General features: G+C 41.1%; 1 protein-coding gene across 2 annotated transcripts in view; it reads right to left on the bottom strand.

Moving 5' to 3' along the window:
* Positions 1-17,476, bottom strand: part of PLCG2 (phospholipase C gamma 2) — a 93,737-nt gene that overhangs the window by 7,851 nt on the left and 68,410 nt on the right. Inside the window, exons 24-32 of one of the 2 annotated variants that reach the window (XM_048870685.2) lie at positions 16,310-16,376; positions 15,916-16,073; positions 13,120-13,222; positions 11,999-12,208; positions 10,238-10,383; positions 7,767-7,881; positions 5,857-6,024; positions 4,846-4,934; positions 687-871 (exon numbers count right to left, since the gene is read on the bottom strand). In XM_048870685.2, coding sequence (XP_048726642.1) covers positions 687-871; positions 4,846-4,934; positions 5,857-6,024; positions 7,767-7,881; positions 10,238-10,383; positions 11,999-12,208; positions 13,120-13,222; positions 15,916-16,073; positions 16,310-16,376 — 1,241 coding nt within the window. Of the gene's footprint in view, positions 1-686; positions 872-4,845; positions 4,935-5,856; positions 6,025-7,766; positions 7,882-10,237; positions 10,384-11,998; positions 12,209-13,119; positions 13,223-15,915; positions 16,074-16,309; positions 16,377-17,476 lie in introns of those variants that run through there. The other variant, XR_007359281.2, reaches the window with a different exon arrangement.

Genomic DNA, 17,476 nt, shown 5'->3' with positions numbered 1-17,476 from the left:
TCCTACTGACCAATCATAACCCTGGCTCTGCACTGAGCTGTGGCATTGGTCACTTCTCTGGTTCTAAAGAGACCTGAAAGACTGTCCTCTGATTGGCTGGGAGGAAAGGATTTGACCCCTCTCCCCGCTTTAGGCTGGGGGAGGAGCAAACATCCATTCAGGATCTCCTCCTGCTACAGGAAGGTCCTGTTCTCCCTGTACCCACCCATAAGCTGGGGCAAGGCTTAGGGCAAGGGGTCTTTTTTCCTTAGGATAGAGTCTGGGAACAACTGGCAATTCCATGTTGTCGCTAAGATTAACCATTGTGTTTTCATTGGTGTTTGAGTCAAACCGGAACTATGTTCTGGTCCCACATGTTCCAGTATGTTTATGTCACAATGCAGTCTTTATGGTGGGTAATTTATTTGGCTGTTTGAGCTGGATGGTAGGAAAGGGTCTAAGCTCCAAAGATTGTGGCATTCAGTGAGTCACTGGGACCAAGAGACTCATCAGCATGGGCTGCTGGAGTCTGGTTCAGTGGAGGCTCAAACTCCCTTTACAAGAGTGAAGCATGGCTTCTAGTCCAAGCCAAGTGGGCCAGAAATTATCTTATCTTAATAAAGCTGAAGCCTTTGTGCCATACAGGACCCCTTAGATCTGAGGACCCTTTTGGGGGGCCCTGGGCAGAATAAAGAGGATCAACCTACCTCCTGCTGCATGTCTCTTGATACATTTGTAATTGGTTCTCATTCACACTGAATTCTTTTAGTAAGGCATCTCTGTTAGGGTTCCTTAAGTTCTGGTGGGTGTCATACAGGAAGAGCTGGTTGTTCAGCTCTGCCTGGCGCTTCCGAAGCTGCCGACATGATGAATAAAGCGCCTCTTCGCTTTCCTTCAAGAGAAAAAGAACATCAGAAACCAATTCAGCATCTTACACAAGCTATTCTTCCCTGATTTTTCTAAGTAGTAGTTTGTAAATTATTTTTTGTAAGACACATGTGGAAACAAAATAAATAACTGAGAAAACACTGAAAAAAAGAAGATGCTCATAAAAATAAGCTTTTAAAAAAGGTAAGGTGTTCAAACACCATGGTGATCAGTGAGAAATAAATGGATTACAGAGAAAGCATTTGATGACGTATACAGGTATGCTGAGGAAAGAAAGGGAGGAGGCTGTGTGTTACAATTGCAGTTACTTTATCTTCTAATAGTCTTGAAACACTGGAAAGACATTTTAATTTTTGAAGGTTATATCTGATAGAGCCCAGTATGCAAACACTACCAAGGATTGGGCTTATTACTAAGTCTCATTGCTTCCAATGGAGTTTCTTATTAAACTGCAAACGAAAGGTCAGATTCTTCAAACACCAAGCATTAAATGGGACCATTCATGGCCATTAGTACTATGGCTAAGGGGGCAGATTCTTCACTGGTGTAAGCTGTCATAGCTCTATTGACTTCACTGCAGCTATGACAGTTTACACCAGCGAAGTATCTGCTCCTTAGGATATGTCTAAACTGCAGCCAGGAATGAGCCTCCCAATCCCAGCAGATACACTTGGCTAGTGGGACTCAAGCTAGTACACTAAAAATAATGTCAGAGGTTGCAGCTCTGGCAGAGACTCAGGCTAGCCACCCAAGTTCAGACCCAGGGGGTCAGGTGGGCTGGAGACTTCAAGCTGCCACTCAAGCCACTAAGTCCACATTGCTATGTTTCGCACGCTAGCTTGAACTATGCTTGAGCGCGTCTGTTCACCAGGCTGAGGGGTCCCAGCTGCAGTGCAAGCTTATCCTTAATGTTTGCAGGATTAGGCCTTTAATTTGCATTTGTACTTGCATGTCATCTTCTAGAAAAAGGGCTCTCAAAATTCTTCACAAACAAACAGTTAGTAAACCACAATACCCCTTTGACACCGGGAGCCATTTATGGACTATTTTAAAACATTATGCACACGGGTAATCTCATCTGTGTAGTGCCCATCTGTGTAAATCTTGGCAGGACTGGGGTCTTAAGTTCCACACCAATACCAAAACATCCCACACCAACAAAGAAACATGCGACCAGTAAACAGAAGGCACTGTCACAGCAGACATACTAATAATCAAGCTCCTTTCACCCCTCAGCCCACTGGCTCCCCAGATGCCTAAGACAATGGATGAGCTTCGCAACATGCTTACCAGGTTAACAAACTGTAAAATCAAGGATACACATACACACACGCACACCATCCCCCTGCACTACAGCTGATACCGTGCTGCAGCTCCCTCTCTGGGGATGTCAAGGAGCTGAAGCACAATCTCTCTGCTCTACCCTACATAGTACGCATTTTAAAAATATGAAATAAAGGGTCTCATTTTTAAAGGGGACCAAGCTCGCCTCCTTCAGTCATAAATGAGGACATGCAAATGGCCAATTGCTGACCACTTAGACAGCTACATGCCCTCATTTATTCTCACAAGTAACTGTATCCACCAACGCTGGATTTGAAAAGTAAGATTGAAGTGGACACTTTGGGAATTTCTGTTAAAAACACAAATGCCAGCTAAACTGATGATAATCTGAAAATGCTTCAAAAACAGTCATACTTTTGACAGCAAGTAAATCAAATTTGCAAGCAAATAAGACATGCTTCTAAATTTAAAAACTTTCTTAATACACTTACATTTCTAGACTATATGGAAAGACTCCAGTTAATTTCAATAGGAACTGGATAAGGGCTGACATGATAAAGATGCAAAAATGTTGTAACCGTGTATAAATTATGTCTCAACAAATTTCAAAACCATCTGCAAGACCTTTCATAATTTTAGATTGCCTCTCCAAGTGTATGCAGGTGGGGTTTCTGTATAAATAGATCTGTTATTAAATTATAACATTTTATGGAGGATTTTCTTTAAAAGCAGCGTAACAGATGGAAAATACCTTGATCGTTTTTATGATGCTTCTAGGTTGGTTTGGCAAAGGTTCTAAAAGTTTTATGACCATGGCAAGTCTTTGTTCACTATAGACTGTCCAAAAAAAAAAATCTTTAAAATTTCTCCCACCACTGCATCAGCATCCTGAGGTTTCATCACTGTAAATATACATTTGCGCTGCATCTCAATTTTGGTTTACCAAGCTGGAAGAAAGGGGACTGAGGCTGGGAGATGTGCTATAGTCAAAGAACTTATTGCTGAGAAGGTTGAGAGGTGCACGGCTGCTATGAACAACACTTTAAAAGACACCACTGCCCCAGGCAAATAATGAGTTGGATTTTTTGAAGAAAATCCCAGACACCAGGGATTCTCAGCATATTTACATATTGAACATGGATATCACTTTGTAAAGCACTGAGTCACTATCGGTGGAGGGATTTGTAGGAGGTGGCAACAACAAAGTCCTATCTAGCCTTCTATGCCAGGCTCATCCCCATGGGATTTGAGACCTTATGTGTTTAAAAACTCTTTTTTAAAAGGATATACATTTTATTTATATACACAAGTCTCATATTATGACCCTCTCCCCCCTTGCGATCCCTCACCTTTGACCCCTTTTCTTCCTTGGGACCCTTCCTTCCCCCTCATGATCCTGACCTCCTGACCTCTTATTTTCCCTCAGACCCCCCCTCACTGCAACTCCTCTTTTCTCTCCCTTCTCCAGTGGGTAATGGAAAGCTACAATGGCTGCCAAGAAGCTGACAGGATTGCATACAGTCATTGCATAGGGGGTCTCGTGAGACTTTCTGCACAACTTGGAAAAGAGTGTTTCCCAACTCCTCCAAGTCTGCTGCTTCTCCTGTGAAACTGAGCATGTCTGTAAATGCAATACCTTCCAGTTCAGTGTCTACGTAGCTGCAGGACTAAATCCCTCCAGAAACCCAGTGACTTACTGATGAGAAGCACATAGTGTTCTGCTGTAAGAAATGCAGTGGCCAGATTCTGGTGTCAGTTACAGCAGCTTGTGTTTGGAGTCACTCCATCAACTCCAGTGGGCTTACACCAACATAAAGCAGAAACAGAGTATTTTTTCCTCTGAAATTTGCAGTATGTGGGAGATCACCTTGACTCCCTAGCATCTCACTTGTTTCATAGAGTGTCTATCAAGCCTGGAGAATTGTGACTTGAAAATTTGGAAAGTGGAAAGAGCACTAACTAGACAAGATGGGTCTGGTTTAAAGTACTGTATGCAATAACTTTGGGTATCAATAGTAATTAACTGCGTGTGGCTCACCCACCTGCCTGGCTGATTCCATTCCTAACGATTTGTAATTTTTTTCCAAGAAGAGGATTATGTGCACACAAAATTATAGTGGTTCAAACAGATGTTCTGTGAAGGCTTAAAATGAGGCAGGTTTATCTGCAATGGGATCCAGTGCTGGGTCTCTGGTTTTTATGAAATATTGGCAATTATTGTTTTTACTTTTGCTCTTTGGCAAAGCCTTCTATTTTTCCCATAGATTGATTCTGAAGACTGGAGAAGGAATATATTCTGTCCTGAGTATCTACTGCCAAGTGAGGCTTCAATATTAGTGAGTCTCACCTCCAAGAAGGGCATAAAAGCTTGAGAAGAGCTCTTTCCTACTGCCAGAGAATTAAATTCTAGCCGGCTTTATTCAAATCAAGGAGGCCAGTGGCAATGCTGCTGTGTGAGCAGAACACTCTTTAAAAGAGTGAGACATCTCTCCACCCAGATAGCGAGCAACTGAATTCTGGTTAATGAACATTCAGGAACCAGTGTGAAAGATTTAAGGGTCACACAATATCAGGCAGAAATATATGAGCGAACTGTCACCTCTTAGTTACCACAAAGGACTCACTGACCCATGCTTTGGGTGTAGCGGAAGTGATGAGGAAAGTGTAACACACAGGAAGTGGCTTTGCACTTACCAGAACTTGCTGCATTTCACAGAAAACCAGAAGGGAAGCCAGCTCTGTATCTTCACTGTAACCATTTTTGAGAGGTACTGACCTAAAACCTGGGGAGAAGGTACACAGAAGTAATTAAAGTAAGGTTGCTTGCAGTTGGGGGCAAGCATGTATGGGATTGGGTAGATCCTTCCATTCTGCTCACCTGCTCCATTCCTTGGAGCAGGCAGAGCTTTGAAGTTTACAAGGAAGCAGCAGGCAGAGATGGGGTGACGAAGTTTTCCCACAGCCCTGCAAATCAAACCAGGTCTGGAGAAATCAGAAGTTAACTCAAGGGATGCCCACATTTGGATCAGCTAAAAAAGCAAAGGTAGAACACAAGGTAGCAGAAGAATCTTAAGCAGTGATCTCTCCAGAACTCATTCTGGGCACACAATCACATTAATGAAACGGAGACTGTGGCAAAATGAATTAAATCACAGTAATCATTCCATAATCAAATCATTAGAAGGTAGGCACAAACACAGCACTGCTGATACTGTTACCTCTCCAAAATAAACCTATAACTGGGTGTTGAGCAGGGTGGAGAACATCGATCCTTTTTTGGCATTTGCTCTCTCCTAATCCAGAGGGTCAGATTTAAATCTATCAGTCTCAAACTAGTGGGACCAAGAATGCAGGAGATGCCTTTACTTCCCACTGTGAAACTGATCATACTGCAGTAGTAGGTTGTTCCATACCCACTTTCTCGTTGCTGATACAACTTGTTCTGTGTAACTCTTTCCTCTTGCAGAAAGAATGAAAAACAATTTGGTGGTGGGCGATTCATTTAAAAGATTATTTTCAACACGCCAGACATCCTTGTTCAGAGTGAGGGTGTGGTATTTTCAGTTTAGAGTAGCTATCTCCCAAGATGTGTTTCAGCTGGATGGGCCCTTTACTACCTAAGTTTTGAGAGCAAATGCGCAGTACTACCAGTTCTAAAGACCATGTTTCTTGCTTAACACTTTATGACACCCTATTGATCTTTACCTGATTTGATTCCTTTGATGGGAAAAGTGGCATGTGCTAAGAAGTTGGGGTCACTGAACATATCCTCCTCGTAAACAACGAAGCGCAGAAACGCTAGGTTAGGATCATAAATTTCAAACTTCACTTGCTCTGGACAGGGTACCCAAACTGGGTTAAGGCCATTGTCATCTGAAATGAAAAGAAAAAAATTTTGATATGATGCAATCACTTCCCTTTATGCACATACAAGTGTATATCCAAGGGCAGATGCTGGGATTATATATGAAGTCTGAAATTCCTTATCCCAGCTGTTTTTGTATGCCCACTCAAGAAGTTCTTGGGGGGAGGACAAATCTATTTTAAAAAATCTAAATTTAAATACATTTCTTCATATTTAATATATTTATATAAACAAACCTCCCTGGACATCTATTTTTAAAAGGTGAATTGCTTCCCACACATTAATGAAAAACAAGCCCCAGGTCTGAGCTTAAAAACAGACACTAGCATGAAACATACTAAGTAGACAGATATGCACCTATCCAGTTTGCATACTCATTGGTGGAGTTTTGTGGGGTCATCTGCACGTGTGCTGGAGGCTGAAAATCTGGCTCTGAAGGTCGATACAAATACAAAATATAAAGGTCAAAATACTCTTCTCTGGGAAACACTGCAGTTTCCCCTACTGGTGCAGCTCTCTACTGAACATTCTGAACTCATTCCACACCCAGAATTTTGCACGGCCTCATCTGTCACAGAGAAACAGCAGTGCATCTAGAAATGCCAAAATCAGGCACTAAAATAGACAGCCAATCACATGGCTTAAAGTAAGAAAAATCGTGGAGTAGGACCCTCACATTTAAAATCCTTACCCCGGTTTGGCTTTTAGTGTAACTCTGGCCCACACAGATACATTTAGTAAATGAACCTCATTTGCACACACAGCTCCATGAGATCAATGGGGTATTTCCTTGACTTTATTGGGCTCTGGATCAAGACGATAACACTTTGCATGCTCCATAGCTGTATTACCGCCCTTCTTGTCCAAGATATCGCCAAAGAAATGATCTAATCTTTGAACTCAAACCTAAATATAATAGCCTCAGGACTTAGAATCTTTCTGTTTGGAGTGCACCTTCAGAAACTGACTAGCATCTTCAGAAAGACAAGGTGGGTGAGGTAATATCTTTTATTGGACCAACTTCTGTTGGTGAAAGAGACAAGCTTTCAAGCTACACAGAGCTCTGAACACTGCATCTAGCATCTTCAGAGACACTTTCAACTTACCAAGCAATTTAAAAATATGGAAATTACACATAGTCAGAAACTTAACAGAAATGCACATTATGAACCTAACACAGTTTAACATTTGCATGTTTCTCTGCCTGAATTTGACACAAAGTGAAGGTTCTAAAATTAATTGGTTCTGAGGCAAGCACTAGCCTACTAATACATGATCATCAGTTAAGAGCAATAAAGTCACCTTATCCTTCTGGTCTATGATATTTGTAAATTATAGATAAGGAAAAGATTATTTCATGGAAGTCACGAATTTTGTGACTTTCAGAGACCTCCGTGACATTTTCCACTTCAGCACTGGGGTTGTGGGGAGACCCTGCAGCTCCGAGGCACTGCATGCAGCAGGTGCTGGTCACCCCGCCCCACAGCAGGGCTCCCGCCCTCCCTCCCGCTCAATTGTCCACCAGTCAACCCTCTACCCATTATTTTTAGTAAAAGTCAGACAAGTCACAAGCTTCTGTAAATTTCTGTTTATTACCCGCAGCCTGTCCATGACTTTTACTAAAAATAATCATGACAAAATTTTAACCTTAATTATAGATAGCATGCATGATGGATGTCCTCTACCAATTTTATTTAGTGCACTGCAAATATAACTCCACTCCTACCCAGAAAGTTGTGCAGATACTCACTCACAACTGTTGTCTTGAACTTGCTATTATCACATTCGGCCCCACAAATCTCCACCTCTACAAATGGACAGGCAATGCTTCTGCCGGGTTTAGGCAGATGGCGAGCACCTAAAACCTATAAACGGACAATAGGTTATACCAGTATTTGAAAAAAAACTTGGCACTGCATTTTACCACTGCTAGTGGTCTACAGAACTATTAAACAGTGCCACTGAAAAAGGCAACTATTTTTCTTATCAAATAGTCCTCAAGAGAGCACGCATATATGCCCTTTCTCTCCTGGACAGATGGATGTGTGTAGAAATATATATATTTACAAACACACACAAGTATCACTGGCACAGGTAACTGCACTTATAGTTAAGATTGCCCTACATTTTCCAATGTAAAATCCTGTTTTCAGTTGCTTATAACTTTGCATAACTCCAAGCTTGAACGATTCAAGCTAAAATTTTCCATGCTGAGTATCTGCCTCAGGCTGATGGGGAAGAGTGGCTTGTTTGTTTATTTTTAATTTTCAGCTAAAATGGTTCAGCCATTTCCGAAATGAGATTAGAGAAAAATAGGATATTTGGTCTGTGGTGGGAGGGGGAAGGGGAGGGAAACAAACAAAAAAAACCCTCTTATAACCATTTCATTAAGAAGCTCTAGCACCTCCACACTCTAGAGCAGGGACTTGAAATTTGGCAAGGGGTTTCCCTGCTGTCAGGGAGGTGCCCACTGACATCCTTGTGGAGATACGTGCAAATATGGCCAAGTTATAAGCCTCCAAAAAAAATCACATGCTCAGAACAGACTTGTTAGAATTTAGCAGCTAAATTCTCCAGTGATTCTCTCTGTACTGGGCATGCTCCATCCCCGCACAGCTCTTATGTGCCAACTAGACTGTGCATGTGCCTTCCCTACAGTGAGTGAAGGGTTGCAGGGAGGCTGAGCAGGACTTTGCTTGCAATTGCTCTTCCCAGCTGCTAAGGGGCCACTGTGGCAGCAGACACAGAAACTGAGAGCAGGGAGGCTGTTCCTCCTGTGCTCTCAATACTTCCCTGCAGGCATCATGGTGTAGGAGGAGGAAGGTGCCTGACTCAAATGCAGAGGAGTGAAAAATGGATAAGAGGAAAGGGAGTGCACCTCAATCTTACCGAATGAGGTGAGATTCTGTGGAAAAAATAGTATGTGACTATATAATTAAAGACTGTACCTCAATGTATACATAAGGGGGTTGAATCAGAGTTGCACATGCAAACATAATTCTGGCATTTCCTGATTTGTGTGTGCTTATCTTTGCAATCTGAACATCTTTCAAGGTCGATTTTTTTGGATGCAATATATAGATACACACGCAACCTCTTTTTCTTTCTTTCTCTCTTGCTCATATGCATTCAAGAGTCTGAATCAAATTTTCAATCCAGTTTTAAGTGGACCTCCATTCTTGCAAGCACAAATTATTTGAGGTGTAATCCGGCACAAGCAATTATTTGTGACCACAGTTCTGGTCACTTCCACATGCTGGTCAATGAATGCACTTGTAAATGCATGTCAATGAATGCACTTGACAAACATTTAAGTGACCTAAATCATGAGCATAAATAAGTATGGGTACAAAAATTTGTCTGCAAAAATGGAGAACTGTGTCTGAAAATCCAGCTCTGTATACCACACTTTCACAGAACATACAGAAGATGCCTCACTTCAAATGCCACAGTTCCACTCTCAAGATGACGAGATAATAGTGAGGTTCTGTACTCTTTTAGCACTTCTTACATTTTTTAAAAAGCACTTGTTCTTTTGCTTTACTTTTATAGCCCGTGTCTGCATCCAAACTGCAGTGAGAAGTGGTTACAGTGTGTTTGTTCCTTACCATCATTTCTCATAAAACATATGCTATTTTGGAAGACGTCTCTCTTACTGAATAGCAGCTGAGAACACAAACAAGTTCAGCTTACAGATGGTGCCAGGACCCACTGTAGTGTAATTTTCAAACAAGAAACTCTTTTTCTTAATGAAAAATGAGATTCTGAAAGGATGAAGTGAACCAAAATAGCTGCATTTTCCCCTATCGTGTTAAAGCTAATTTTTTTTTCTTAGTTTCTTTTTTTCATTATAAAAACCTATTTCTGTCAAATTGGAAACCTGCTGAACTAATAACTCTGTTGCTAACCAGTCTCTAATCGGATCTTTCTAATGAGAACTAAGGTGGGGTTCAATGTAAGTTGATTTGATTTGATTTTGAATAGTCACCATATGCATTCCATTTTTTTCTGTTCTATATTCATTGACGTGACAGAGAGAAACTTATTTCATTTCAGGGAAAGTAGCAGAATTAGTTTTATTCCTAAAACACTGACATTTAAATAAAGTATGTTTTGGTAATTGTCACAGCTCTTGCTCTGAAAATATAATAGTTTTATTTGTAGTGAGTCATATAGACCTTTACTACTAGTAAGAATATATTTACAAAAGAAAACATTTACCCTCACTGTCAAAAGCATCTGCAGTTTCCTCTTTGATTCACTTGGCATTGGGTCATAGTCCTCATTTCGCATGCTTTCTGGCTGCAGAATGTATCCAGTCCGTCCATTAAGTGAAAACAAGGCATGGTTTATTTGCATGTATTTATCTAGGGAAAGAATGAAATAGCCATGACAGTAGAGTTCCCCATTTTATTAAATCCAAAAGGACGACAAAGTATCAATTTGATGGCTCCTTAGTGCCATTCCCACTGGTTGCCACTTTCACAAAGACTAGGTGATGACTAATGTTTCACTTCAGTAATTAGAACTGATTGTCATTGGTCCACTGATTAGAAATCTGAAAGAGACACTTGGATTCACACTGAACTTCATATCAAAGCCAAGAGAAAATTCTGTCAAACCAGAAATGTTGTGAATTTCCAATTCAAACACATTTTCCCTTGCCAGTGAACTGGTCAAAATATCAATATAGTAACAAATACAAGCTGATATCGCTAGAGCTGTGCAAAGGGAAAAAGCTACTTTCAGAAAACATCTTGAGGTTTTGAAAGGAACAAAAATGGAACATTTCAAAATTCCCCATGAAAGAAAATTCTGCAATTTTTTTCCAGGTCAATCAAAACATTTCATTTTGATAAAATTGAAATATTTCGTTTAGATTCTGATCTTTTAAAAATAGTTTTATGATCATACAAAATTAAGAAACAAAATGAAAGTGATCTCAAAATGAAAAAAAATCTATACAATTCATATCCAAAAATGTTAAAACAGGAAATGAAATTCTTGTGCACCTGACACAATTTCATGAAGTGTATCAATTTTAATGGTACTGTTTATTCTGACACCAAAATTTCTCCAACCAGCTCATCTAGTATCTCTTGATCATTAAATTGAGTTACTCAGTTAACACAACACAGTACAATGTGAAGTAAGCATAGGCGCCGACTCCGTGGGTGCTCCGGAGCTGGAGCACCCATGGGGAAAAATTAGTAGCTACTGTGCACCCACCGGCAGCCAAGCTCCTCTCCCCACCCTACCCCTCACCTCCTCCTCCACCTTCTCCCCTGAGCGCGCCGCATCCCCGCTCCTCTGCCTACCTCCCAGCGTTTGCTGCTGCCAAACAGCTGTTGGCAGTGTAGCAAGCTCTGGGAGGGAGGGGGGAGGAGCGGGAACGTGGTGCGCTCAGGGGAGGAGACAGGGCTGAGATGGGGATTTTGGGCAGAAGTTGGAATAGGGGCAGGGAGAGAGCGGGGCAGGGATGAGATGGGGTGGGGCCGGGCCGGGCCGGGGGAAAAGGGGGGGGTCGAGCACCAACCGGCGCAAGTAGAAGTCAGCGCCTACGGAAGTAAGAGGGCCTGATCCTCAGCTGCTGTTAATCGGTGTCACTATCGAAATCAGTAGAGCTATGCTGATTTACACTTGTTGTGGTCGTACATGCCAGTCCAACACCCATTAAAGTTAAGAGAAAGACTCCACTATTTCAAAGGAGTTGGATCAGGTCCCACAAGTGAACTCTGCAGGGTGTATGGAGATGAATTTTCTGTGATCTGCCCAAGTAGCCAATCCACAGAGTCACAAGCAAACAACTCATATAGTTTCAATCCTCTCAAGCACTCACATTCCTTCTTCCATCTATCTTCCTGTTTTCGTAAGATATCAACCACAATGTCCAGGGTGGTGGAGAAACTAGAGGGGGAACTTCTTAATGGTCAATTGAAAGAATGAAAAACAAATTAAAGCTCCTCTTTATGAGAATGTTACCTGGGGTCTGGAAATTAAGAGACACCATCTGGGCGCCACAAAACCAGAGGCGAAATGGGTCATAGTTAGATGAGTCAACCCTCTGTCCTTTAGGGTAGACCCGCGTCAGTCCCTTTTGGTTGTATTTCAACAGCTCACCAGGCTTCTGCCTGACAACACTTTCAGCTTTGTTTTCCACAAAAGAACGGACTTCTCTGAAATCAGGATTTTCTACACAGAAGGAGGGGAGGAGAAAAAGGCAAAAAAAGGAGAAAGAAACCACCATTTATTCTCCATTTCCACTGGAGCCTTGCTTTACCTCACCCTTTAACACAGAATAATTGACTTCTTGTTAATGCACACACCGCAAGTTGAACATCAAGTCTGAAAATTAAAATAACCTGTCTGCCTGACAAGTTCTCTAACTGCTCATTGTGGTGGGACTGGATGAAGGCTACAGTGTTGTTCTCATCCCGTCACTGCTAATAATGCTCATTTGAGCACTGCAGCACATCCTTTCCTGTATGTAAGTGGAGGAATGGAGGGCAAGCCATGGTTAACACCTCAAATCTACCTTTACGGCTTACTGCAAGCATTCACAAAGAATCTTAAGCAGGAAGGGGATATTTGTTGGGTATTCCATGGATCTGGTTACAATGGCAAAAACCCAGCAAGTAATCAATTTCAGTGTCAATCCAGAAATTTTTACTGTTATTGCCCCACATTCTCATTTACATTAAGACATCTTCATGTCACTCCAGTAGCTTCAAGGGGTCTTATTGTAAGTGACAATCAGACTGTTACAGCAAAATATTACATAATGTAGAGCAAGTCTATTTTAGATTGAGTTTGTTCCACATTTTGTCCCAGACTTGAGCCTCGACAGGTTGAGATGTATGCTCAAAACAATTCTAATAACTCACTAGATTTTACCTGACACTTTATCATTTGAATACTATAAAGCTCTCTCCAGTGTACAATTCCAATTTGCCACTGAAAATCCTGCTGCATGAGCTCTCCGAGCTCTCCCAGTACAGAAAGGAGGTATTTTATTTTCAATTCTGAAATTTCAAATAATGTTTCTTTGAACTGGATTAGCATGCAAGCAGGCAAGGCGAAAATTATTATTAAAAATAAATCACCTAAATTGTCCTTGGATTTGCTTGTAGGTTTGCAGTAGATTACCAAGTCAGATAATTCAATGGCAATTAATTGATTCTTTTCCCAGTACTTCCTCCTAGTCTCCTGTTTAAGATTAAAAAAATATTTTTAGATTTCACATATGTAGAACATGATGGCACAATAAACTAGGACATATTCTAAAGAAAGGATGATTATGTTAAAATACTTCCAGCTCCCTGATTTCATATTTAACACTTCATAAATGCACTTGGATGTGACATATATTTAGGACTTCTGTTTTTCAGGGTTTATTGATATAATTTTGGGTGTTCATTTTTAACAATTTTTTAGTTTTATGTAGGTTTCCAATAACTCGGGGTTTTCGGGTCTCTCACTTGTATACTGTAATGAGTAATGGATATTATCTTATATCCATTACTCATTACAGTAGTATATACTGTAACAAGTAATCTCTTTGTAATGTTCCCTAAGGCACTTTAACATAGTGCTGTTTCAAACAGCACTATATAAAAGCACACTAGGGAGCCTTTAGTGCACACCAGCAGGGTCTACATGGACCAATTAATGTACAACATCCTATTGTGCTTTAGGAATCACACTCCTGTAGTCCACATTACTGCTCTGTTTGGACAGGCCCTTAGAGGCAAATAACCATTTACAGTGTTTATCCAGTGTTTGCTGGATAAAAACACCTATTTCATTTTTTTAATGGGGGGAGGTGGTCTTTATTGGTTAAAACCTAAAACCAGAGGTCCTACATACACATTTATCCCCAATTCAAGAAAGCAGTTAAGCATGTGCTTAAGGCCCAGATTTTTAAAGGCATTTAAGTGTTGCTGCACTCAGTGTTGCAATACCTAATGGGTTTAGCAGTTTAAGTCTCGTTTTCAAAAGGGATTTAGGCACTCAGGTTCCTAAGTATCTAAATTAATTTTCAAAATGAGACTTAGACATTGCAAGTTGAGTGCAGCAACCGCCTCAATACCTTTAAAAATCTAGGCCTAAGCATTTTCCTGAATCGGAATCATATAAAGAAGCTTGGCAGCTAAATTACTGTTTTTATGTACATCCATATAAATCTAGCTAAATTCTTGACTCAACACCCTCATATAAATGCACAGACAAAAAAATGCAAAGCATAATGAAGTTTATCTCCATTTATTTATGATCTCGATCAGGATTAAGTATCTCTTGTGCCTCCAAGACTGAATTCCAGCTGTCTCCAAATGCAAAGCGCGCTGCTCCAGCAGTTCACTTTTTGCAAAGCAAGCCAGCGTTTCCAGGTATGAAAAAATAATTTACGATCAAACAGGCATCATTATGGAAAAGTCCATAATCTACTGCAATACTAGATGGTTTAAATCTTGGTGTTGTGGGAGCTGAATGAGGATACCTGCAACCCATTCAAATGGGAGTTGGGGAACCAGGCTACTCCTCACTTTGGCAGGCAGCAGCTACTCATGGCCATTCCTGGTGCAGATTAGAAGCCACTGAAGTCAATGAGAGCCCTGCATCAAGTGAAGGTAGAATTTGGCAGGAAGTGATCAAAATTACAAAAAAGATTCAAGAAGTGATTGCAGGATAGGAAGTATAAATGGAGTCACATACTGAATAGTTACTAGCTTCAGTACAAAAGGCTACAAAGCAGTAGGAAATAGGAAATCTCCAAAAGAAATTCTCACAACAGCAGGAGGAGGGAGGAAAACAGGAGCTGCAGAGAGACGTTTTTCCAGAAGCAATCACCAGACCAGAGACTGTGTGCTGTGGTCTAAGAAAAGCAAAGAGGAATTTAGTATTATGAACTGACATAGCCTTGGAGAAGTGCAGATATAAGCTATTACCTCTTTGTAATACATAGTGACCCACCACAGTGTAACATCCTAATAGACATACAGCTTTCACTTAAAAGCAATGTTTTCACGAGCAAAGGAGCATTTCCAGGTGCTGTAAACTCGTTCTTAAAAGTACACTTCTAAGGATAGCTAACCAGGAATGAATACCAACAATAATAGACTATTCCTAGGACACGGTTAGTGCCGGTATAAAACAGGGATGACAAAGTGGATAAAGCCCTGAGTTGAGAAGCTGAAGTGGGGGGAAATCTTCAGAGACCTGGAAAACACCCAGGTGAAGATAAAGTGAGGAATTCCAAACTGCAAATTATTACTAGCCGTATATAATAAAGTTATTGGCACAAGTAGGAAAGTGTTTTACAAATGTATACACTAGACAGCAGAGGTAGGAAGCAGGATTATGAAGAGGAGTTTAGGCAAAGGAGCTCAGATAGCACATACATTCGGGGATTTACTATAATACTTTTCAAGCTTGGTTCTCCACTGCCTTGCACAAGGCATGCCATAACTTACACCTGTGCTAAGTGGACGTAAAACACTACCATTATCATTTTTTAGTATATCCTATTTACTCTGCATAGATGCAGGCAACACCACAAGGCATAAAGCACTCAAGTCATCAACTTGAGGGAGAACTCTGCTGAAAGTGTTAAAATTCTCTTTGATGGCTGACGTTCTGCTAACTGTCCTGAGGTGCCTGAAAATTTAGAAAACAAGACCCAGATTAGTGAGGTGTTTTACTTTAACCATGTAAATAGTCGCACTGAAGTCAAACTGCAGAACCAAGTCCTGTAAAATAAATATGCAAGAGACTTCAGCGGTTCAGGCTTTAGTGAGGTTTGGGGAGCTTAAGTGGTTCTCAAATGGCCGAAGACTCATTATTTCCTAATTTTATAACTATCCATTGCAAAATAAAACAAAAATTTCCTTTTCTACTGGTACCTCTTCTGCAGTTTTCCGTGTGATTTCCCTGATGCCTTGGAACCATTCAAACAGCTCTTCCACCGTATCTGTTGCAAATTCAACCGGAGGGTCTTCTGGATTCTTGGGTTCCAGTACGAAGACAAAAGCCTTGCCATACTTCCCTTGCGGCATTTTCACTATTGGACAGCACAGTAACAACAGACACATACAAAAATGTATCAACTCTTTTAGTCTTACCTGCATGCTGTATGAATGGCTGGTTCAATGCAGCAGCCAACCATACAGATTTCCGCTATGATAAAATCTCTTGTCAGGCTGAATAGATAGCATCATCTTTCCTTCTCTAGGGGAAACAGCCCAAATAAAGGAGGAAAATCTAGGAATCCCGCTACAAGCTTCAGAGGCTACGTACCGACATTGTATGCATTGAGGACCAGTATGCCACGACACAGAGATCCTAAGGGGTTGTCCTCAATAATCTGTGAGGAAACAATGGGTTTAATTTGATTCTCTTAATCTTTTCCCTTTTTAATCAGTAGTCACAGGATGCATAACAAAAATTAAACACAAAGTTAACCGCCTATAACTGCCCACAGTGTCATGGAGAAACCGTCAAGGGCTCTGTTTAAAAAGTTCACTTTTAGTGAGAGGATCTCTCATTATGGATGAAAGATGTCTAGTGAGGCTGGGAATAACCCTGGTTCATCTGTGGGTCTTCAATTCAACCGGTTCACTGTATTTTGACTATTACATTACAAAGCTACTGTCCTAGCATAATTACTCATTTTTAAAGCTTTCCTTTACAATACCAGAAAAACCAAAGTGTTCATATAAATTTCCCCACACACACCCAAGGCATCACTGATCTGAGGGTTCATCAAACATTTTATTTTAAAAAACCAAAAGGATTCATGCAATTTAATAACTGCCTACTCAGACTTTTGCTTTCATTTGTTAGATTAAATTGCTCTTTGTCAAAGACTCTGGAACACATTTTCACATGCTTTTGGCTGGCACAATTGGTTCAGTTACCTACTGGGTAACAGGGTGTGAAAACAGCTAATTAGATGCATTTGTGCATTCCGTTTTCCCATTTCCAAAAACCATTGCAGTAACTATGTTGGCAAATTAAGTGCATATGTGGGGCACATAATTGTTCCACATATCTATCTGAAAATCTGACCATGTACAGAAATTCCTTACTTAACGTTGTCCTGGGTAGCGTTGTTTTGTTGTTACGCTGTTGATCTATTAGAGAACATACTTATTTAAAGTAGAACAATGTTTACTTATAACGTTGTTTGTCCGTGGGGGCTTGGAACCAGGGTGGGCCGGCAGCCCCCATCAGCTTCCTTCCACACCCACACCCAGCACCTCCCACCCACCGGCAGCCCCATGGATCAGCAACTCCAAGATCAGCTGTTTTGTGGCATTCAGGAGGCTGGGGGAGGGGGAGGGAGAGGAGTGAGGATATGGCATGCTTTGGGGAGGGCAGTGGAGCAGAGGCAGGAAGAGGCCGGGGGTGTGGAGTGGAGGTGGGCCTGGGGCAGAGCTGGGGGGTTGAGTAGCCCAGCACATT

This window comes from Caretta caretta, chromosome 12 (genome assembly GCF_965140235.1).
Source record: "Caretta caretta isolate rCarCar2 chromosome 12, rCarCar1.hap1, whole genome shotgun sequence".
Taxonomy (NCBI): Eukaryota; Metazoa; Chordata; order Testudines; family Cheloniidae; genus Caretta; species Caretta caretta.
This window is presented reverse-complemented; position numbering and strand designations above follow the sequence as displayed.